The sequence below is a fragment of the Macaca thibetana genome, chromosome 14 (genome assembly GCF_024542745.1).
Source record: "Macaca thibetana thibetana isolate TM-01 chromosome 14, ASM2454274v1, whole genome shotgun sequence".
NCBI classification, from domain to species: domain Eukaryota; kingdom Metazoa; phylum Chordata; class Mammalia; order Primates; family Cercopithecidae; genus Macaca; species Macaca thibetana.
The window spans coordinates 70479012-70503603 of NC_065591.1; the positions used below are offsets into that span (position 1 = coordinate 70479012).

Here is a 24592-nt window from a genome sequence, read left to right on the forward strand (position 1 = left end):
GAATATCCAGAAAATACTGCCTGTAAAACAGCCTGCCCACAAGCCCTGACATGAGTCATGTGTGACTAGATGAAGGGAGAGGTTCCCTAAGATGAGATGCGTTTATCTTATAACATTTTTGTCCAATATTTGCAAATGTTTTGGAGTTTGGTAAGATGAGCTGAGGACTCTGTAAGTAGACAGCAAACAGAATGGGCCCTCTCTGGGCTCTGTTTTTTGTTTTTGTGTTGTTTCTTTTTGAGACGGAGTCTCGCTCTGTCACCCAGGCTGGAGTGCAGTGGCACGATCTCGGCTCACTGCAAGCTCTGCCTCCGGGTTCACGCCATTCTCCTGCCTCAGCCTCCTGAGTGGCTGGGATTACAGGCACCCGCCACCATGCCCGGCTAATTTTTTGTATTTTTAGTAGAGACGGGGTTTGACCGTGTTAGCCAGCATGGTCTCGATCTCCTGACCTCGTGATCCGCCCGTCTCGGCCTCCCAAAGTGCTGGGATTACAGGCGTGAGCCACCGCGCCCGGCCTTTTTTTTTTTTTGTTTTTTTTTTTAAGATAGGTGTGGGCTTTCTTCTGGGCTGGGAGGCTGAAAGCTTGGTTCATCCTCAGTCATGTAGAAAAGGGAAAGTGAGGTGAAAGCAGAGTTTAAAGAAGAGGGCCCCTTGGATGACCAGGGCCACTTCTCACTAAGGGGTTTCCAGGACAATTGTAAGGGAGGATGACACCGACATAAAGAAGCCATTAAGGAGCACACAGTAAGATGACGCAGCACAACCTGCAATGGCTGCCCCAGTGGCTGCCATCGTGATGGAGTGGCTCTGTTGAGGGTGGGGGCTGGGCAGATTAGGTGACAGACTCCGAGTGCAACTGCCACAACACGGCACAGTCTCCAGGAGGGACAGGAGCAGGTGTCTCAGTAGCAAACCTGGACTTTGTCATGCAACGGCTGCAGAGCAAGCAGCTGGTAAGGAAAAATCAAGTGTCAAATTCCTGTTCTACCTCTTTGAAGTTCTGTGACCTTAAGCCTCAGATCCTCGAAAATGAGGAAATAATACATACTGCTTCACAGGGTAATTGTAAGGAGGATAAAATAATGCAGCTAAAGTTCTTAGCACAGCTCTCAGCATGTTGTGAATACTTAAAAATCAGAAGCCATTATTATTATTAATATTAATAAATGTAAGGTGCTCCATGACCAAAACCAGGGATGTTTCAGGGGCAGGGACCAAGGATATAAACTAATGTTAGGCTTCAAAACGAAAACAACGAAGACTAAAAAAAACCCTCAAGGGGTAAGAGGTAGCTCTGTTTGCTCGGAATTCCTCTGTCTCTCCAAAGCTGTGGGGCTTGTCTTCCAGTTTCTCTAAGACCCAAGAGGTCACTTTCTGAGCCAGAAAGGCACCCGGAATCCTGCCTTCTACAGCCATGTGCTCACCAGCTGATCACAGACCCTTCATTAAAAAAAACAAAAAACAAAAAACAAAAACAGAAGGGGAAGAAGTTAAAACACACATATATACACAAACCAGTTGATTCAATAAAGAGCTTTTGGTGAGTGCTCATTCCAGGATAATAAACCAAGCAAAACGTCTGGCTGAGTTTAAAATCAACAAAACCAGCAGGAAAGGCAGAAAGAAGGGAACGAAGTGATCAGCTTGTTTTCAGAGCCGCTTCAGCAGGAGCTGGTGCCGAGGAGCCCCCAAGGGAGGGGAAAGGAGACAAATGCAGACAGGATGGAAACTGAGGATGGGGGAAGATCCCAGGCCTAAGGGACTCCAGATGTGGCCTCAGGGCCTGTGGGGAGCTCTCCCCCAGGATTCCAGACCTCTTGCGGAATTCTGACCTAGGAGCCCAGGGGGCATGGAGGGCTCAGAATTAAGCCCCAGCCATCCTAGCAAGATAATGCATTGGATAATAATGGCTGCATGTACTGGGCACTCCACTGCATGCCAGCCTTTGCTAAGGTCTTCACATGTATTATTATCCCCATCTTACGAGTGATGAAACTGAGGCTCCAGAGTGTTGACGGGGCTTGCCCATAGCTGCTAAGAAGTGCTCATCTGCCTAATTCCTGAACACAGAGCTCCCTGACACAGAGCCACACTGCATTTAGCCTGGAAGGAGCTAAAGAGCAAGGTGTGCTAACCAGCTAACCAGGCCCTGGGAAATGGAAATTGGGAGTAATAAGGTTTAAAACACCAAATTGTGAGTTTAAATCTAACCGATGGCTAGGAAATGCCAGTCGTAATGCCTCCAGATGAAAGGACTTTCTTCCCCATCCCCACATGCGATGAGGGCCCAGGCTGGCCCTGAAATGCCCTGACAGACAAAGGTGTCCTGCAGACCAGAGAAGGTACCCGGGGCCTCGGCCTGCCATACCGATGGTGCAGTGTTCTCCATTCCAGCCAGGGCTGCACTCGCACTTGCCGTCGCGGCAGGTCCCGTGCTCCGCACAGCGCGGGTGGCAGGCCCGCTGGTCGCAGGCTGCCCCCATCCAGCCATCCTCGCAGCGGCAGGTGCCCCCTACACACACGCCGTGGCCACCACAGTCGGCAGCACAGATCTCTGTGGGGAGGAGCAGAAGGAGGGAGGACACCAGGGCCAGGAGGGGAGGCAGTGGCCAGAGGGGCAGGGGAGGGAGGAGAGAGAAAAACAACAAGTATTGAGCAAGTTATTATTGGAAACCAAAGTCACACTTGGCTACATACCTGGGCTTCTGTGACAGATCGGGATTCCAGAGGTTCGGGAGACTAATCTCCGTGGACAATGACCCTCGGATGAGAACAATTCTCTGGGCAGAACCTGTCCTGTGCCTGTTTCCCCACCAAAAGAGGAGGGATTGTAGGGCTCTGCTCAATTTGCTTCTCCCTCTTGCCAGCCTGTCCCTGCCTTTGTGCTTGCCCGTTCCAAAGGGGACTGGCCTTCTGAACAGATGTCAGGAAAAGTCAAATGTAATTAAAAACCGGTTATGTGTGAAAACAAAGTAAGGATGAGTCCCCGTCGCCAAATGAAGTGCTTGTGGTCTGGCTGGGCACGTGATGAGTTCTGGGGCCTGCATTTCATGACTGCCTGGACTCTGATTGAGGTTGGGGTGCGGGAGGGAGGCTGAACCCCAATCCCGTGAGTATTCTCTGGGTTGTTGTCCAAAACCTACAGTTTGTTCTGTACTTTTGCTGGGTTTATTCTCTTTCAGCTTCCTGCTTCCTCACCCCAACTCCAAGAACCATCTAAATGGGGTTTCAGATCCAAAGCAAACGGTTTGGAGGGGGGCCCTTCATAGCCAGAGTGGAGCTGCCCGCCCTTCACAAAGGTCCATCTGTGAGACGGTGCAAAACACACAGGGCCCGATTCACAAGCCCCTCAGGCTCCAGGTCAGCAACAGCTTCGTGCTTACTGCAGGCGGAGGTGGTAAAGTCTTCCAAAATACAACTGCTCTTTAGGAAACAGGTTGAGCAACCACGTCCACTGAAGCTCTCTGCCAGGGCTCTGATGGAGAGAGACTGACTTGATTCTCATGCCTCGTGGCCCAACATGCTTCAAATTCACATGAAAATCTCAACCCTTTTCATTTCTTTCAGACTAAATTAGCTGGCACCTCTGTCAAGGTGTATTTGCTCATCTCCCTTCCAAGCTGCACGCTTGGTTTAGAAGCTGCTAATATCTTAGCTACTTTGAAAAAGAAAAGAAATCAAAATTAGGTCTCAGGGGATCAGACCTTCCTACCAACCTACAAGACAATGAATAAAATGTTTGAGAATTTAAAAAATAGTAACAGTTACCATGTACGTTGTATTCCTGTGCCAGACATCCTGCCAAGCACATTACCTCAAAAGGGAGGTACTTATTATGTGCAGTAACACATCAGATTCTTCAGCCGTAAAGTGGGAAGGGATATCTCTGACCTGGAGCCAGGGACTTGGGTTCTATGCCAGGCTCAGGAGCTTCTAAGCTGTGTGACCTGGGGCAGGTCCCTTGACTTCACTGAGCTACAGTTCCTGTCTGGAGAGTTCCTGATCCTGTCAGACAGTTCCTTGTCTGGAGAGTGTGAGCTGCATGATGCCACCTTGCAGCAGCCCTTTGCTGACCTAACTGGGCTCTGGAGAGCACCCAGTGAAGTGGATGACAAAAAGGCACGACAAAGATCAAGCAACCCAAGAAAGGTTTCCTGAATTGAGGTCAGCACAGTGAACTTTAGACAAAGAGTCTAGGAGGTTTGTGAGATCTATGCCTGCTCAGCCACTGATCTACTGTGTGGCTTTGGGGAGGTCACTTCCTCTCTTCTGGGTGTCAGTTTCCTCATCTATTGCACTGGAACCTAATGGTACTTAAGATCCCTTCAGGCTGTAAGAATGTGGGATTCTATCACAGAGCACCCTCCCTGTTAGACAGTGTAATCTACCCCCAAGAACTGGCTGAAAAGTACTCCCTCCTCTGAGAAATCTCCTGTAATTCACCCTGTGGGTTATTCACTTGTTTCTTTCCTTCCCATTTTTACATGGTAGAGTGGTTTTCTGTTTCTGTGTCTGTCTTATCATCAGACTAGGAACCCAAATCTGGTCTAATTCCTTTGATCACCTCTATCCCTGGTACCAAGCACAGATCCTGGTATAGAATAGACCTCTTATTAAGGTTCGTTGGATGATGGATGAATCATGGTATGCCTGAGGCTATAGGCGCCTGAGAATGGTAAACATTCATTCACCACACCCCACTTAGCCTGGCTGAAAAGTCCAGCCAGGCCCACCTGTCTGTTTCTCTCTAGCGACCTGCCTGTATGAGACGGTCCCATGTGAGGACAGGGCTGCGGAGCTATGTCAAGCAGCCCCCTAGGATGTTGTTTAAGCTCTTTTCCTTTCTGGCTCACATAGACAACACTTGGTCTTGCCTCAAGATAAAGAATGACAATCTCCAGGCCCCAGGACATCCTAGGTCCTGTCTCTGTAATTCCCATTTCTTCTGCACAACATTGAAAGGTCAATGACTTCCTGGTGACTCTGGAGGCTGAGTCTGGGGTCAGGGCTGGAACTTTCCCTTGAGGGCCCTGGGAGAGATGAAAAATCAGCTTAGTATTTGTTTGAGTTTACTCAGCGCTTTTTTCCAGGTGGTGGTTTATGGTGTGAAAGTAAACAGCAGAAAGCATACTATTCACTGAGGTGTGAGCCAGGAGACGGGCAGGCTGCTGGGGCCAAAGCCATGGTGTTTTCAGGCAGCAGAGAACATGGAGCCCATCAGGGACCAAGAGAAGAGGCAGGCTTTTCCCCACAATCAACTTCCAGACTTCATGTCTTAGCTAAAACGTACTTCATTGCTTTGTTAAGTCACCTGGAGACAGTATGGACGAAAGACAGTAAGACTTGGAATCAGATGTGATTCCAGATCTCGGTTCTGCTAGCTCTACGACCTACTCAATAGCTGTAAGCTTCCTTTTCTTCCTCTGCAAAGTGGCGATGATGAGGGCAACCACTTCAGAGGCTTCTTCCTGCCTTATATATAGTAGGTATCGATAAATTCATACTAATTCATGTATTCTTCTAATAATATCCACACATGCCTACTATACGCCAGAGACTGTACCTGGTGCTAGAAATACAGAGGTCAATAAGATATAATCTCTGCCCGCCAAGAGATCACAGTCCAGATAAAGCACAAACTAATACTGGCATTCAAAAGATTATCCAAATAACCTACAGCTATGACTCATGCCTGCACCTTTTTGCTATGTACAATGAATTAAAGAACATAGAACTTAGGATCAGACAGGTCTGGTCTACCCATGGCTTTGCCACTTACTGGCTGGGCAATCTGCAAGCTGCCAATTATGTAATTCATTGAAACTTGCTTTCCATTTCTGTAAAATGGGGTTAATAATTCCCACTTCAACAGTTTCACAGGGTTGCTGTTAGATCAAATGAGGTAATATGTGGGAAAGCCACTTTTTGTTTAACTAATGCTCACATCAAGTTTTACAGTTTGCAAAGCACTCTTCATGGACAATTTCTCATTGAACTACAACAACGAGGCTGTGAGAATGCCTGGCAATTATCCTTCTTGGTAGTGTGGATACTGAGGCCAGATAGCATGAGGACATTCTACAAGGGCATGTGATCCTCTAGTGTCTTTCACTGTTTTGACAACCCTTGGAACAGTACTTCAAGGGAAGCATTTTACAGATAAGGAAACGAAGCCTTAGAACAGGCAAGGAATGCAGACCTGTTATGGGTGGGCTTCCACTTGAGGGAAACTCTCAGCTTTTCCAGCAGATCCCCACCTCCTGCCACTTCTGGTCCTGCTTATCCTTTGTTATATCCAAGTCAGACCCTGATATGTGTGAGATGAAATGAGATCCTCTACACAGAGTTTCCCAGGCACTTAGTCTTACCCTTCCCATCTGGAGACTATGGCTCTGTCCATCCAAACACTCCACTTCCTTGCCAGTTTACACTAGATGTGCTCTCCTGGCATGAAGTTAAAGTGGCCTGGTGACTGGGCACCCCTCCACCAGCCCTTTACAAGCTGGGTTGTGAGCTCTTACACATTTTAATGGAAGGGGCCTGAGCAGGGCAACCTCGATGTTTATGGGGTGCTAACTGACGGTAACACAGCCTGGGAGCACTCGGGTTCTCTGCAGATAGGCCCATCTGACTGAGTGGAGAGACCCACAGACTCAAGATGAGAGTAGAAACCTGTGATGCTACTTTATCATTTGGCCTCAAGTCATGGTCCCTATTGTTTCTTTTTTTCAAATACCTTGAAACAAAAGGAACTGTTTTATTTTTCCTTCTCAGATTCTGCTTTGACATTAAAGCAGATATAATTTGACAGCTCATATGTCTTTTACATAACGTAAGTGGTCCTTTGTGAAATGTGGGTTATGGCTCCTCTCCTAGTCACAGGTTCCCTTTTGTAAACTGGGAATGACATCAACTACTAAACTTTGGAGGATTGCTGTAGGAATTACTTTCATTTGGTTGATTTCTTGGATGCTCCCTGTGTGCAAGTCCCACAGTGGGTACTGGAGATCCCATGGTGATTATGACAGGCATGAATTTTTTCCTGACCTCAAAGAGTTTACATTCTAGCATGGCAGACAGATATAACCTAAATCAATTTAGCATGAATGAAAGTATAGCTTCTAACATAGTGCCTGGCACATATTCAAGATATCATAAAGACACACATTTTTATAAGAAAGGAAATGAAATGTAGTGGCAAGTACACTAGACTAAACTTAGAAGATTGATGTGAATTCTGACTTTCACAACATACCCAATAACAAGGGAGGGTTTGAGAAATGCTAGTTGGCTTTCACATGACCAACATCAGAGCTTTCTGAATTAATGTTGGAGGGCTGGGGACTGGGAGGAATCTTTTGAAGTACTAGAAGTACACAGCCATAGGGTAGACTTGGGTTCAGATTCTGACTCCCCAATTTCCTAGCTGTGGGTCCTTGGGGAACTTAATCTCTCTGAGACATAATTCTTTACCCCTAAAATGAGGAGAGTAATAATGGTCCCCCTCTAGGATGAGTGGTGACAACTGAAGGAAATAGTTTACATTAAAAGCTGTATGTACACTATGCTGTGTATATGACTGATGAGGACCTAAGATGATTCCATCAACACAGCTCCAAGTCACCCAGCAGAGGAACGTGTTCCTGAAGAATGAAACATTTGCTTTTCTAGTAGTAGTCTCAAACTTTGGGGCTACTAGTAGAAAAGCATGTTCTTCCTCTGGTCACCTAGCATGGCATCATCAGCCAAGAGTATCAAAACCAAGGTAGAAGCCATTTGTATTTGTAGCCTGGACTTCCTCTCAAAATCAGGGGAAAATCTCCAACTGTCCTAAAATTCCTATTCCAAGCTTACAGAGTTCTTGACTGAACCGTACAGGCCCTTGGAGATGAACCTAGCCACACGTGAGCTCTTCCCCTATAGAAAGTCAAACACATAGCACCACCCTTTCCCTACCCCACCTCTTCCCTGCCTCACCCGTGCACTGTCTTCTCTCTAGATTGGAAGCCCACCTGATGGGAAGGTCCAATGTGGTTCCCTGGCACTAGTACCAGGTGTGGCCCAGCATGGCTTTCAACAAATGTTTGCTGAAAGAATAGATTAATGAAAAAAGCTTCAATGGAAGAGGTGTATGTCAGTTGATGTGACTCTATCTCAGTGCCATGTTGTATACAAGTTATTTTGTTAAATATATTCACGTAGAGGCTCAGTGTCCTTTGTGCCTAAGCTTCTTAGAAACTCATTTTCTCCAATCTCTGTGTGTGAACTCTGTAATTTAAAACAATGCCTTGATCCTTACACCCACAGGCACATCTTCGTCATGCTAATGCCCAAGTCACACCTGTTCTCTTTCTATGATGTGGAAGGGGGTGAACACACGAAGAAGAGGCAAAAGGGTAGGGAAAAGGCTCTTGGTTAATTAAGCCAAAAAATGTATATGTACAGGAAAAGCTGCCCCAAGCTCCTCTCATTAGATGTTAATCCCCGTGCAAGCCCAGATGAAGCCTGGGACCTATTGCAGCTACGTTTTAATTTGTCTGGACTTACTTTACAATCCTGTTCATTAAAATAGCTAGTAGGGGAATCTGTGCCTTTCTCCTAAAGGGAGAGATTTATGCATAATTTTCCCATAAAATTTCTTCTACTTGGAAAGATGCTCAAAATTGATACAAGTAAGGGATAGAAGGGCCCCCACCCAAAGATCTGCACACCTTCCTGCTAAGCAAGGAACAGGTGCAAATGAAGCTGTTTCTAAAATTCCAGTCATGTGGAAACAGAGTCTTGGCCCCCTGGGACCTCCTGGGAAGTCCTTTAATAAGTCTCCATTTAGCACTAGAAGAGATAAGTACAATTGTTCTATTTTGCTGAGGACCTGAGATTCCAAGAGTGAACTTAAGAAATTTTAAAAGATGGTTAATTTTAAATGATTTCTGACATGATTTTTTGTTTTATCACTAGCTCATCTGAGTTACTGCATAACTGGGGGAGTTTATCAGAAATTCTGGCATACTTAGAGTCCAACAGTCAGCATTTGAGGCAAAAATAAGAAAATGAAGTACCTTCAATGTTCCAGAACTGTAACCGTTGTTGTTGGAACACAAATATTAACTCATTAAATTCTCACAATAGTCCTGCAATGATGCTTTCACTCCCATATCATAGTTGAGGAAACAGCTTGAGCTAGAAATGAAAGGTGACTGTGATTCACATGCTTTTTGGCCTATGAGTTGTGGAATCAGGTTTAGACAATACCTCAGATGCCATATGAGTGTATCCCCCGATTGCTAATTACATCTTAGATCATAGCCCCAGCTAGACTCTAAGATCTCTGGAATCAGTGTTTGAGTTTCCTTTCTCACCTCAACCCAGTGCTGACTGTATTAAGCACTTTTCCTTTTGTTTGTCTGTTTATCTGTCTGTTCATCCTCCATTCATCTGTCTGCTCATCCATCAGTCCAACTATCTGTCCATTCACCCAAATGTGTAATCACCTAATCAGCTGTGTGTCACCAGGCCATCTAAGTGTCCCAACTATTTCATGTTTATGTGCTGGAAAGCATCAGGGAAAGAAAAGGTTGAAGATACTGGAGGGAGCAAGGGGATAATCAACTGAGGTACCTTTCAACAGGTAGAGAGGACTGTTTCTGAAGTACAATCAGAGGGATGGGCATAGTGGGTACTTCACCCTCTGGGTAGAGGGATCAGAGAGTCATGTGGGACACAGGCTGTATGGGGAGCAGGCAGGATAATGGGGCGGCACTGAGCTACTGGCCTCAGCGTTCTCAGTGAGGTAGGAGGCAGGAACCTCCCTGGAGCACGGTGCTGGTGAATAGATGTGGACGTTTGAAAGAGCCCCTTTGGCGAATGAGAGTGAGAACTCACAAAGTACAAGAACTGCAGCTGGGAGGGCCCAGGAGAGGCTAAAGATCATGAGCATGATGTGATTTGGCTTAGTGGCATTCAGAAGCCCAGCTGTGAGATCAGAAATGGTGAATGGTTAAAACGATCCTGGGTTTTGCAAGGTGGATGTGGAATAAAGGCACAGAGACCAGGGGAGCTGTGAGTGAAGGTCCAGGGGAAGAGCAGAAAATGAAGAAGGAGATCAAGCCAGGAGAGAGCTGGCACAGGGCAGGAAGTGGCCTGGTTCTGGCCAGGAGATTTCCTTTAGGTGGACTAGAGTCAAGGGAGAAAAAGCGCAAGAACAGAAAACCAAACATCGCATGTTCTCACTCATAGGTGGGAACTGAACAATGAGATCACTTGGACTCGGGAAGGGGAACATCATACACCAGGGCCTATCATGGGGAGGGGGGAGGGGGGAGGGATTGCATTGGGAGTGATACCTGATGTAAATGATGAGTAGATGGGTGCTGACGAGTTGATGGGTGCAGCACGCCAACATGGCACAAGTATACATATGTAACAAACCTGCACGTTATCCACATGTACCCTAGAACTTAAAGTATAACAAAAAAAAATAAAAAAATAAAATAAAAAGAAAAGCTTTGGGCTAGGACAGACTTGAGATTTAATGTACTGTGCTCCATGAGCCAGACTTTGAGGGGAACTTTCAAGTGATTTGGATTTACGTTTGTAAATGCATTTATACATTTTCCCAATATTGGTGATATATTTAAAAATAAAACAGAGAAATCAGCAAATAAAAAAAAAAAAAGAAAGAAAAAGAGGAAAACTAGAGGAGCAGGCTTTATGGTCAGAAGAGAATTCTCTAGACGGGAAAACTAGGGCCTATCTAGGCAGTACCTTATCCTATGCCACACAGTGACGTGCATGTCAGTACTTGAGTAGGAACTTGCTGGCTACCTTGGGAAACAGTCAATGTAAGGGTGCAGCTGGACAAGTAGCTGCCAGAGGGTGGTCACTGCACTCTTTGGCCCTCTTCTGTGCTCCTGCCTGTGCCATTTCCATAGTCTGGGCTCCTTTACCGTGATCTTCATGTGTTCAAATCTAAATGTGCTTTGAGTTCTGGCTCCAGTGCCACCTCCTCCTTGAAGTCCCCTCCCGGCTGCTGGAAGGAGTTTCACCTTCGGCCTTCCCAAAGCACTTTTATGTGGATCTTCTTTTCTCAGGGTTATTAGTCTACCTGAGTTGTCTAGAGAACCCTGCCATCATCAAATTAATCTCTGCATTCCCCTGTGAGTCTTACACAGGAAACATGTCTTCTGACTGTATCTGTATTGCCAGATTCCAGTGGTAGAGGACAGAGTGCTCCACGTAACTGTTCAAGATTCTGTGATTTTTCACAGAGCAGAGGCTTGGAATCAGGTAACTGCCTGCTCTGCTACTTCCTAGCTATGTGAAACAAATACTGCGTCGCTTTGAGCCTTATTTTTGTCATTTATAAAATGGTGATAATGATGTCTATCTAACAGAGTTTTGAAACAGATTTACAAATATACTGAGCATCTACTCTGTGCCAGATATGCTTAGGGGCTGAGGATACGAGATTATATGAAATTACTCATATCCACAAGAAACTCAAGTCTGCCTATGTGTGTAAATGAGCACAATGCCAGTCACCATGCCCAGCACACAGTAGGCTAATTAAAAGTTAACTTTTTCTCCCGCAGACCAGATCTCCCCATATTTTGTACAAATTAGCATTCTGAAGGTATGGCACTCACACTGTCTCCCTCCCTCCCTCACTAAGTTGGACAGATGCCTTTTAGTCTCAGTGCAGGTTTCAGGAAGCAGCCAGAAGGGGAAGAAGGTACAGGAAAGGAACCTCTGACTTCCTTACAGTAATTAGTCTCCTTTCGACACTGAGGCCAAACCCAAGCTACTCTCCTGTGCTTTTCAACTTCCCTCCCCATCACCCGAGAGTCAGAGCTGCTTCAAGCCATGGCTCTGTTCCACGGATCGAGATGGCAGAAAGTTAATGAGCCTTGGAAACCACACGGCCTTTCACCTCATTCAAGGAGCTTGGAGAGCTTTCAAACCAAGCAGAAAAGTGGATTCCAGTATGTGGGTGCAGAGCAGGTCTCCACATCTATTCCCCCAGGACTAGATTTTCAAGTCTTTACAAAGCACCTACCACAGGAAGCAGTAAACCACTGCTACTCCTCTTAATTGGAGAGTATCTGGCTTCCTGATTAGAGGAGTTCAAACCTAGCTTGGAGGAGGCCTCCAAATAGGAGCTGACTTTGCAGAAGGATAACAAGTCAGGAAAGAACTAGTGAGCAAGGAAGCCAAATAATGTGACTTGGATGTGTATTTTCAGCCAGGACTGGAACACAACCAGACCCCCACTAAAAGGTCCCAGCTGGGTGAAACGAAGAGACAGCTGATGTCACACTCTCTTCCCAACAATCTCTGACCCTAATAACCTTTTGTAAAAGGCTCATTTCTCCACTCAGTCGTAAGCTCATCTATCTAACTCTTTCCTGGACACTTCCACCTGGCTGTCCCTCAGGAACCTCCAACTGTACGCTGACAATAGAGTAGGTTTCTAAAACCAAACCTGACCTTGTCACACCTCCACCTGAAACTTCTCAGTGGCTCCCAAAGACAGAAAAAACCTCAACTCCTTCAAGATTATTCATGCTGGCTTCCCTCACCTTTTCCCCCTCTTACTACTGCCACAAACATCCTAAGCTAAGCCACTTCAAGCTACTCATCTTTCCTAGAAAATGTCCTGATCTCCCATCTTAGTATATGTTGCAAATCTTTGACTTCTACAATTGGCTGCTACAAGTTGCTTGCCTCTTCCTTTTATCGCTACCTACTCGTATCTAACCTCCAACACCACCTTAAATTCCACTTCCTCCAAGAAGCTTCCCTGACCATCGGTTGAGAGCAATTACTCTTTTTCTGAAACCCTTGTAGTAATATTAGTACACCAAAGTCATGATCCAATTTACATGGTTCCTCTGGCAGTGTTACTGAATGAAGTGCTATCCAAAACCTGATACCTGATTTACTGGCAGTTTCGGCACAAACCTTGGTAATAACCAATGGCAGAGTTGTGCAGGGGATAAACACGGGCTCTGAAGCCAGAGAAACCTGGAAGTGAATCATCGTTTTCTCAGAGTGTCTTTGAGCAAGTCACCCGAGTTCTCTGGACCCTGGTTTCCTGGGAGTAACACCATCTGCAATGTCAGAGGTTAATGTATTTGCTGTTTGAATAAATAATGAAGCACATACATGAAGGAGCTCTGTAAAATATAAAATTTCCATTGAAAGAACAGGGTTTTTTAGATTACAAGTTATAATAACAGCAGTTTGATTCAGGAAGACAACTAGAGATTTTGTACAAGATATCAGCTTGGGCATCCAAATAAAAACTTCATTCTGAAGCCCAATTTCAGGAGGGCTTATATTTGCATACTGAAGAGATCCAATTCTGACAGAAAACGTTCCAGGGCTGTCAGGGGAAATTCTACTAAATTACAAATCTGCCAGCTCTTGGTTTATCAACCTTTAACTCTGGCAGTATTTAGCAGCATGCTTGTCTGGGCCCAATTTTCCAGTCTTTGATTAAATGTTAGGAACTGACCATCTCATTGTGTCTAAACCTCTACACTACCTCCCAGGCAACTGGTAGGCTCTTCCATACCTCCCTCTGACACTTCCCTTCCTCTCTATGCCAGTGTCAATCTCCTCGATATTTATTATTCTGAACTTTGATTTTAGGCTGTCACTCGCTGTTGTGAAGGGCTACAGGAAATGTCAAGTTTCAATGGCTATTATTCCTCCGGAGAAATTCTAACCTTGAGTTTCCCCTCCTATAACATACCTATACAGAAATAGCCTAGCTTGATTGTTTCCTTTTGATGTTTAATTGGATGTCGGTGCTGTGCTTTCTGGGCTGAGAAGCTAATGCTTCTCAGAGAAGGAACAATTCCGGGTACACAAATGAGACTTGTAACAGTGGAGAATGCTCAATGCTGAATCCAATTTTCTTTCCCATCCATGAACATAAGACAATTTCTCTGGCATTAAAGCATCTCACTCAGTCTTTCTGTCATTAATAAGAATTAAATTCTGTTCCCTCAAATTTAAATGTAATTATATTTTGCCTCGTAAATAAAATTGAATTTAGCTCTAATGCAACTGCTATGTTTAGAGCTTTAATTATTTTAACCCGGTTGCTACTTTAAGCTTATTTTTGGGAAAGCATTGAGTTTATTTTGCTGTCAATTGTGACTTCATTTGATAACAGGGCTTTTCAGCACCATATCCGTCTAGTCATTATTGTTACTATTTATGCTTTGTGATTCTCTTTCCCTTTGGGAAGGGAGGAGATTAATAGAGACTAAACTGAAAGCTTAGAGGATCTGAGTATGAATTCTGGACGGTCCCGCTCCGTTAAGGTAGAATCTAGGCCAGATTGAGTTGAGAGAGCCAAAGAGAGAGACCTGATGTGGAGTCTGAAAAGGAAACCTTCAATGTTCATTGACAATTATTTTAAGCCAAGATTTTCGGCGCGGCATTCAGCGGGCTCCGAAGTTTGGATCCTGCCTACTCTGGCCTTCTTTTCTGCCACCCACCCCTGCAGCTCCTATCTCCAGCCGGAATGAGGCGTGACTGTCTAGCCAACCATGCATGCTCTTTACTTGTGCACATGCTGTTCCCTCGGCCTGCGCTGCCCTCTCCTCCTTGGCCACCAGGGGGCCTCCCCTCAGTCCCCTTTCAGGGTCTGACTCACAAGTCTCTGGCTAGTGACAACCTTCTCCGGTTCCTCTCCCATCCCATTACTGGCCTAGTTCACTGCTTCTGCTTTTGTGCTCCCAAACCCTACCATACGCACATCCATCAGAGCTCCGCTCATGCTGAATAATTAGGCATCTCATTTCCTGACCAGGCTGTGGGGCTGTCTGATCCTCAGTGCCTAAAACAGTGAATGCCCAGCACACGGGAGAGGCCGGAAAGATTCAGTGAATGAATGCAGTGAATGTGTCAGTGTGGGAGCAGGTATGGAGCTACTGTGGGGTGCTGTCTCTGAGGAGGTTGTGCTCTTCTCTGGAATGGACCTCAGGAAGCTCGTTATGCTGAGAGGAGGCTGACCCTAACTCCCTTGTGCTGTGGGCCACTGACCTAGTTGTTTGGGGATAAATGTGTCAGCTTTTATCTGACTCTTCATCTAGATAATGATCTAGATAACGCCTCTTCATCTAGTGTCAATGACCAGTGTTGGGGACTGGGGAAAGGGGATGATAGAGAGACTCAGAAACTGCAAGGAAACTGCACCTCTGAGAGAGCAAGCGAGTTGTTTAAGGTTACACAGATTCATATCCAGGCCTTCTGGCTCCAAACCTTCATTGTATAAACTGTCCAAAGAATTAAATTTGTTAGAGTCTAAGGACTGTTTGGATAATTTAAATCTAATCATGCATTCTAAAACTATATACAACTACTTCATTTATTGACTGCTTACTGAATGCAGCCACCATATACATGTTAAATCTGATTTGGAAAACAACCCTGCAAGGCAGGTGTCATTAGCCATAGTCTATTCTTAAGCTGAGTCTTGAAAATCTAGCCTGGTCCTACTCCAAATTTCTTGCAATTCTTGCTGACTGCACATGTTACCTCCAAACCTATGCCACTGAATCTCTAAAACATCTTCACCTGTTATTCCATGAAACTCAATTGCAATCAAATGATAAGAATCATAAACCCACAGCATGAGCATTTTACAGGCAAAATCTCTGCCATGTACTGCTTCTGTGAGCCAGCAACCCTAAGGAATAAAATATAGTGAGAGGGCCCTCTCAAATAAAAGTCATTTATGGGAGACAAGACTAGAGAGCTCATATAGCAGTGGAAATGAGGAATAAATTTATAAGGCTGAGGAGAGAGGCTATGGGGGTGAGGGTGGGGAAGGAAGACCTGACGGAGAACCAACAGGGGCAAATGATGAGTCTAAGGGATGGCTTTTGAAACGGTACAATGGAAAATGCCACAAAGTCTAAAATCTTTAGAAGCCATTAAGCTCTGGCTGGGCGCGGTGGCTCACGCCTGTAATCCCAGCACTTTGGGAGGCCGAGGTGGGCGGATAACAAGGTCAGGAGATCGAGACCATCCTGGCTAACACAGTGAAACCCCATTTCTACTAAAAATACAAAAAAATAGCCAGGCGTGGTGGCGGGCGCCTGTAGACCCACCTACTCGGGAGGCTGAGGCAGGAGAATGGCGTGAACCCGGAAGGAGGAGCTTGCAGTGAGCTGAGATCACGCCACTGCACTCCAGCCTGGGCGACAGGGCAAGACTCCGTCTCAAAAAAAAAAAAAAAAAAAAAAAAAAAAAAAAGAAGCCATTAAGCTCTGAAAGAAAGGCGAGCCTTTCCAATTCTAAGGACCATCTCAAAGAGATTAAATTCTTTCCCTTTTCTGAGACAGCTCTGAGCCAAGAGGGTGAAAAGCCAACTAAAGCACTTGGAAGGGGAGATGGGAGGAGCTGTTCTGCTCAGCAGTGCTGCTGAGTGTACCCCCTTTACGTAAATGTTGATGAGGCATCCAGCCCAGCAGGCCTGCTCCCTGGGGAAGATGGCTTGAAGGAGGTGAAATGATGCCAGCTCTTGTCCAGGAGGACTTCTGGCTGGCTGGCACTGCACAAGAAACTAACATGATCTAGGTCTGGGAAGTGACAGACAAGGAGTGCAGAGATTTGGTGTTAGCCCAGCACACTGTGTGGGGAGTGGGAGGGAAGGGGCTTGTGTGGAGGCAGGGAGGAGGTGGAGTCCTGAAAGAAGCGATTAGGTTCACTCTCAGGTAGTGTGCTGGTATCTTCCTGGACAGAGCTTTCGGCTGCAGCCCCTCTCTTCCCTGTGTCCCCAGTGGGCTCTTTTTCTTTCTTTGACTATTCACTGGTTAAGTCATTCATGCAATAATCACCGACAACCTAATGCATGTTTGGCCCTATGCTAGGGATACTGATAGGCCTTGACCTCACAGAGTTCACAGCCTGGTGAGAGAGAGAGAGAAAGAGAGAGACTGAGAGAGAGAGAGAGATAGATAGATTAGAATACATTGGTCAATATAACATAGTGTTTAGGAGAGACCTTGGAGCCAGATCTGGTTTGAATCTGGACTCCGCCACTTATTAATCGGGTGAGGGTTGGGGGAAAAGGGATGCCGGTATGTAATTTAATCTTTCTGAGCTTCAGTTTCCTCATCTGGAAATGGTAATACTAGTAATACTTCCTTCCCAGGGTTCTTATGAACCTTAACTAAGATAAGGTTGCAAAGGACTTAGTTCAGTGCCTGGTACATGCTAAATATAAGAAATGGATGGCTCTTTGTTACTCTATCCTGTGGCTTGTCAGAAAGAAAGATAAGACTGGCCACACGAACACCTCTTTGGATACAAAGGGGGCATGAGGCAAGAGCTGAGGACTTGGGAACAAAGGGCCTGGATTTAATTCAGACTGCCACTGGTAAGCTGAGTCACTTAGGGCTGGTCATTCCCCCTCTCCAACTCTTTTCTATCTGTTTAACAGCAACAGCAGTAGCCACCTCCCCACCATCACTACCACCACCATGATCAGGATCATCTTCCCAAATGACTCAGGAAGTGAAGTCCCACTGGGGTCTATGTCCTATGCTCTTCTGGGCCATAAAAATCTGTTCCAACAGTTATGTCGTGTGGTTTATCAGGAAGGAAGACCACATGCATGAGGCTGGACTGAAAGAGGAATTTCTGAGATGAGACTGGAAGCCAAGTTGCCAGGAAGCCAGGGAACTGAGTAAACACTTGTATAAAATCTGACTTCACTGTTTCCACAAACCTAACCAACGTGCTGGGGAACTTGTCAGCTCACATTTCAATACAGGGCTGGTTGTTGAGTGCAGGGCATGTTGATTTAAGCTGCTTTCATTAAATCCTGTTCTTGGTGCCAAACAGCAAGACACTCATCTCAGGGAATAGTCAGTGTTCCCTCCTGGGAGGCAGCAGGCAGCAGGGTCCCATCTCTGCCAACCCAGGAACCCAGAACCAATGCTGATGGTGCAAGGATCACTTGGGATTTGTCGTTTGGCCTCCAGCTCCTGATGGGAGGGACTGGGCAGTGTCTGTGCCAGCCCTGCCATGCCAGGCAACAAGCAGCATACGCAAGATGACTAGAGCTACCACTTGTCCAGGGTGTGAGCTGTGCCAGATACTACGAGAACCACTTTGCCCATATTTCCTCACCTAATCCTCACAATGATTCTATAAAGTAATTTTACCTAAGGGAAAATTAAAGGTTAGAGGGTTAAGCCACATGCTGAAGCCATTCAACGAGTGGGGAGCACCTCTTCTCCCAAAAAGCCCAGTGTCTGTTCTGTGCCCTGTAGTTAACTCCCTAAACAGAAAGATAGCTTCTTGGCTTTAATGAATCCAGGTAAAGAGGCATTCCTTGCTTGGCTTCACTGCAAAAACTCAGCAGTTTTAAAACAGCTTTCACTCAGTGAAAGTGCTCTTGGAAGGGAGGTGGTAGAAAGACATTAAGTGCTTATTCTATGACAGACACTGTTCTACGTGCATAGAAAAATCATGTACTTTAATGATTACATAACATGCTGAGGTAGGTACTATTATTATCTCCATTTTTCAGATGAGGAAACTGAAGTCAAGAAAAGTGAAGTTTCTTGCCAAGGTCACACGGTTAACATGTGGCAGAAGCAGGTTGGAACCCAGGCCAGCAGTTCCTACACAGCAGGGGCTGAGGAGAGAGAACAGTCGAAACGCCCTCATTCTCCTTCAAACCAGTTTCCAGAGGCAAAGTGACAGCTGAGGAGGAACGTGGCCTGTGGGGAGTGCTGGGAGGCAGGCTGCCCTAGCGCGGGGCCAGGCCCTGACTCCCAGTTTCCTCCCTCACCAGCATGGCTCATGCAAGTCACGGCCACTCCTCTAGCCTCATCACAGGAACGGGGGCAATACCTGTCATCCCAACCTCACAGGGCTGCTGTTGCGCAGGGTGTGTGTTGCTGTGTGAAACATCTTAGTGTGCTGTGGGACACTCAACAAACACCAATTGTTTTTACTATTACAATACTTTTAAAGCTGCCTTTTAAATTCCTGGCCTTGTGGCAATCATGGGACCCTTCTAGTCATTTATAGGCTAGAGATTTAAACACTAGAATCTATATTTCTGAAAGGGATTTCATCTTACGTCTTATTATCAAATGTCTTTGTTAATATCAAGTGCTCTACAATGAGTGTTTTAATCATCATCATAACAAAGCTAACAGGTACTGAGCTCATATAATGGGCCAAATCTTTTTTCTTTCTTTTTTTTTTTTGAGACGGAGTCTCACTCTGTTGCCCAGGCTGGAGTGCAGTGGCACGATCTTGGCTCACTGCAACCTCTGCCATCCGGGTTCAACCAATTCTCCTGCCTTAGCCTCCCGAGTAGCTGGGACTACAGGTGCCTGTCATTGCGCCTGGCTAATTTTTGTAGTTTTAGTGGAGACAGGGTTTCACCATCTTGGCCAGGCTGGTCTTAAACTCCTGACGTCACGATCCACTTGCCTCGGCCTCCCAAAGTGCTGGGATCATAGGCATGAGTCACCGTGCCCAGTCTTTTATTTTCTTTTTTTTTTTTGAGACGGAGTCTCGCCCTGTCGCCCCGGCTGGAGTGCAGTGGCACAATCTCGGCTCACTGCAAGCTCCGCTCCGCCTTCCAGGTTCACGCCATTCTCCTGCCTCAGCTTCCCAAGTAGCTGGGACTACAGGCGCACACCACCACGCCCGGCTAATTTTTTGTAATTTTAGTAGAGACGGGGTTTCAACATGTTAGCCAAGATGGTCTCGAACTCCTGACCTCATGATCCACCCGCCTTGGCCTCCCAAAGTGCTGGGATTACAGACGTGAGCCACCGTGCCCGGCCTTATTTTCTTAAATAATTCTCACTATAACTCCAGAAGGTAGGTACTATCATTATCTCCACTTTATAGCTTCAAAGGGTAAAGTAACTTGCCCAAAATTATAATTAGTAAGTAGCAGGGCCAAGATTTGAACCCAGATCTGTCTGACTCAGGGACTTTCCTCATCACATGGCTCTCTCTTGCCTTTGCACATGAGGACACATATGTGTTTGATACCAGTTATGGGGAGTGGTATAGCCAGGACTGAGGAAAAGGAGATCTCATAATTCTATTCAAAGTCCCTTCTAATAGTTCTGTTGTTTCTGTTTACCGAGCTAACTAAAGAATACTTAGTAATCTCATCCAAAGTTATACCTACCTCCTCAGATGCTGTGGGGTTTCATCAGGGATTAACAGTGCAAGACGCAGTTATATACCTATCATAAATTAGCTTTGTGGCCACATAACCAACAATGCAAGCCAGCATAGCTTTAAGAGGACCATTTACTATATCACTATAAACAGAGCTATATAAAAAGAATTATTCCTAAGACCCTGCACATCTGTGCTTACAATCATGTCTTTCCACGAGCTTTGCAAACAAGGATAAAAGTCCAATTTAGATTGTGTATTGAACATCAATTCTCTATTCAACAGGGAAAGGTAATTCAAAGTATCCCAAAGGCATGAATGCTGCATGGATCTCATTTCTGCCAAAGGTCTCAACCATCTTTCTTGGTCATAGCCAGAACTGTTAATACACAACATAATGAGCTAATCTGAGCCTCACTTTGTTTAAACAGCGTGGAGTGCAGAGGAAAATGATTTTGAGTAAAAAAGCATAACTGAAGATGCTATCACTTTTTAGCTTTTTGTTCCTAGGCAGGATCACTTAAAATTTTTCTAAGCCTTAGTTTCTTTCTCAGTTTACTTCTCTTCATTTTGTTGCTGTTGTTCCCCTCCCTTGCCCAGAATGCACACTCTACAAAGGCAGGGATTCTTTGGTCTCTTCATCCTCTCTGACTGGAAGAGTACCTGGTATACTGTAGGTGCTCAGTAAGTATTCACTGGTTAACGTATTATGTAAATTGGTAAAACATGGATAACTGACACCTTTCTTGTAGGGTTTTTGTGCAGATTGAACAAGAGATTAGATGTGACCATAACCAGCTATACACCAGTACTGTGCTAGGTGACTCATGTATGTTCCCATGTAATCCTCACGTTGAAAGAACCTGTAAATCATAGTGTTTTCAAACAGAAGGGTGCCGACATAATTATCCTTTGTACCTTATATGTACAAACCCTGTGATGAACCAAATGCCACAATCAAGAACACATTCAATCATGTGTTCATGCATTCATTCATCGCTATTTATTGAGCAGGTGCTGTGGGTCAGGCCATGCTGAGTCCTGGGGCTGCGAAGGTGAACAAGGCATGTTTGCTACCCTCACGGAGCTTGGTGACTAACAGAGCATTTGGCTAGAAGGGCAGGTGAGGGCCAGATCCCAAAGAACCCTAAATACTACACTGAGTTTGGACTTCATTCTGAGAAATGGGTGAAACCAAAGGGTTTGATGGCTGGGACAGGCATCCTATAAAGCCCACCCCGACAGAGCTTACCTAGGAACACTTTCCCTATGGCCTTGCCTCCAGGGATAATGTCTTAGCATGAGATGAGATTTCAGTGAAACACATCTATAATTATAAGTTCCATTGTTAAGGGGTAGTTTGGAATCTCAGGGCCACTACTATGGAAGGAATGATGTAAGGATGTAATTTTTGAATCCTCTCTTTAAGAGTAGAGGTGTTGAAGGCTAGAGTTCAGAGAAAGAAGAAAAGCACTCAGAGGCATGGGGAATGCATTGCTACGTGATTGGGAACAGTTACGTCCCTGATCAGGACTGAATGGTGACCATGTCACTGTGGAAATCCCCTGCCTCTACCCATGCTTCTTCTCCCCACCCTCCCCACCCCAACCCTCATTCCTCCCAACCCCCACTCCTCCTCCACCCACCCTTCATCCCCCTGCATTTACCGATAGAACAGTCGTGTCCAGTCCAGCTTGGGTCACAGCTGCAAAGCCCGGTGTCCGGGAGGAAGGTTCCGTGACCTGAACATTGGTCTAAGCATGTGGCCCTGGGGGTCTCGCAGTTGGTGCCTCCCCATCCCACAGAGCAGTGGCATTCACCTCTCACGCAGACACCCCGGCCTGAACATGTGGGGTCCATGCAGTCCACTGTGAGATGGAGGAAGGAGAACATAGGTAAGCATCTGACCAGCAAAGGTGAGGCTTCTTTAAGCAAACTACTTAGCTTTGTGACCAAGGGGCTTCACACATTCTGGTAGAAGGATGCAGAGGCCACTTAGTAAGGTGAGAGCAGTACTGTGGCAAATAGCAGACCTGGCTTCTCAACTCCACCCAGGTAGAAATCCCTATCTCTTCATTTGTGGGGAGGACACAGTAAGAAACGTGCCTCAAGCATCAGCATAGCACTTTATGTCTACTAGACTCTGTTTCATTCACTTCTGAATCTCCACCTCCTAGAACAGTGCCTAGCATACAGGAGGTGTTTAATAAATCTTCATAGAACAAACTTTTATTATCACTTCATAACGCGGGCTTATTTATGTGAGCATGATACTAAAATAGATTCCTTAATTTAAATGAGAATTTATTTTGAAACTTAATTCCATTAGATTTTATCATCTTCCCCAAATTCTTGAGATTGATATGAACTTCACTTTCCTGGCCAGGTATGGTGGCTCACACCTGTAATCCAGCACTTTGGGAGGCTGGGGTGGGAGGATTGCTTGAGGCCAGGGGTTTGAGACTAGCCTGGGTAACACAGTGAGATCCTGTCTTTACAAAAAATATTAAAAAATTAAAAAAAAATTAGCTAGACATGGTGGCACATGCCTGTAGTCCCAGCAACTTGGGAGACCGAGGCAGGAAGATTGCTTGAGCCCAGGAGGTCAAGGCTGCAATGAGCTATGATTGTGCCACTGCACTCCAGCCTGGGCAGTGGAACAAGACTCTGTCTCTAAAAAACAAACAAGCAAAACGATAATAAAAAACTTCACTTTCTTGAGGGCAAATACTTCAATATGTGCTGACTTTGCGCAGCTTCTCCTCATGTGATAGGTGAGTCACATAGTGGTGGCTCACAGCCAGGCAGGCCTTTAGTGCTCCCAGGGCCCAGGGTCAAAGTGGTCTTAAGAGACCGACAGAGAAAGAGGGAAAAGAGAGATACATTGTGGGTTATCTGCTCTGTGCTTACACTCTAAGCACTTTATATACACTATCAGATTCAGTTATCTCAGTAACCCAGTGAGATACAGATGAGAAAACTGAGGCTCTGAGAGGTAAATAATTTATGCCAGATCACACAGCTAAACTCTGCCAGAGAGGAATTCTTTTCCTGATTTCTGAAATTGTGGTAAAATACACATAACTTAAAATTTACCACCTTAGCCACTGTTAAGTGTACAAGTCAGTGGTGTTAAGGACGTGGATACTAGTGGGCAACCATCACCACTGTCTCCAGAACTCTTTTTATCTTGCAAAACTGAAACTCTGCACCCATTAAACAACTTCCCATTTCCCCTTTCCCTCAGCCCTTGACGACCACCATTCTATTTTCTATCTCTATGAATTTGACTACTCTAGGTACTTAATGTAAGTGGAATCATCCAGTATTCATCTTTTTGTGATGGCTTATTTCACTTGGCATAATGCCCTCAAGGTTCACTCATGTTGTGGTATGGCCAGAACTTCCTTCCTTTTTAAGGCTGAATAATATTCCATTATATGTTCATACCTCATTTTGTTTGTCCATTCATATGTCAACAGAAATTCAGGTTGCCTCCACCTTTTGGCTATTATAAATAGGTTGCTATGAACACGGGTGTACAAATATCTCTTTGGGACTCTGCTTTCAATTCATTTGAGTATATGCCCAGAAATGAAATTGCTGGATCATATGGTAAATTCTATTTTTGATTTTTTGAGGAACCATCACGCTGTTTTCCATAGTGGTTCTACCATTTTACATTCCCACCAGCAGTGCACAAGGGTTCCAATTACTCCACATCCAGAGAAGACTCTGAAGCTCTGTCTGATCTTGAGGCCAATATTTCTATCAGGGGTTGACTTTCCCTAATCAAAGCTTTAGTTACGGGGCTACAACAACATTAACAGAGACCTCTGATCTTCTGCAAAGCACTGCACGGAAAAGGAGAAGAGTACTGAGAATTAACTGAAGTGGCTCCAGTTCATATGGAAAGTGCAATAGGTGGCAGAGAGACGACAGGATTGGTAAAGGAGGTCGATTCATGTTTTTTCACTACCAAAAAGTTGTCAGGTCTGTCTTTCTCTTTAGGGAGGTAGGGATTCTATTCATTTTGTAATTGTGAGGGGACGGTGGTATCCTGGGGAGGAGGGGCAACATGTAGCTGTTGGAGAAAGGGTGCTGATGGCACTGTGATGAGCATGGTCAGGCCCCTCCTAATAGGAACTCACGAGGGAGCCCTAAGCTGCAGAAGAAAAAGCTCTCCATTTGGCCTCTGAGGACCTAGGTTCAAGGGTCAAGGGACAAAATGTACTGGTTCTAGGTCCATGGTCCAATTACATAACTGCTCTGCGCTTCCCATCTATAAAGCAGGTATGGTAAAGATACTGACTACTGACTTCTCAGGTTGCTACGAGGAGCAAATGACGTTGTGATTTCAAAGGACTGTATAAACTTTTGCAAAGAAGTTATCTTCTCATCCTATCAG

General features: G+C 45.4%; 1 protein-coding gene across 1 annotated transcript in view; it reads right to left on the reverse strand.

Annotated features, from left to right (window-relative positions):
* The window catches only part of TENM4 (teneurin transmembrane protein 4), a 3098737-nt gene that overhangs the window by 125582 nt on the left and 2948563 nt on the right, over positions 1-24592 (reverse strand). Inside the window, exons 20-21 of the mRNA XM_050757454.1 lie at positions 21852-22052; positions 2372-2557 (exon numbers count right to left, since the gene is read on the reverse strand). Coding sequence (XP_050613411.1) covers positions 2372-2557; positions 21852-22052 — 387 coding nt within the window. The remainder of the gene's footprint in view (positions 1-2371; positions 2558-21851; positions 22053-24592) is intronic.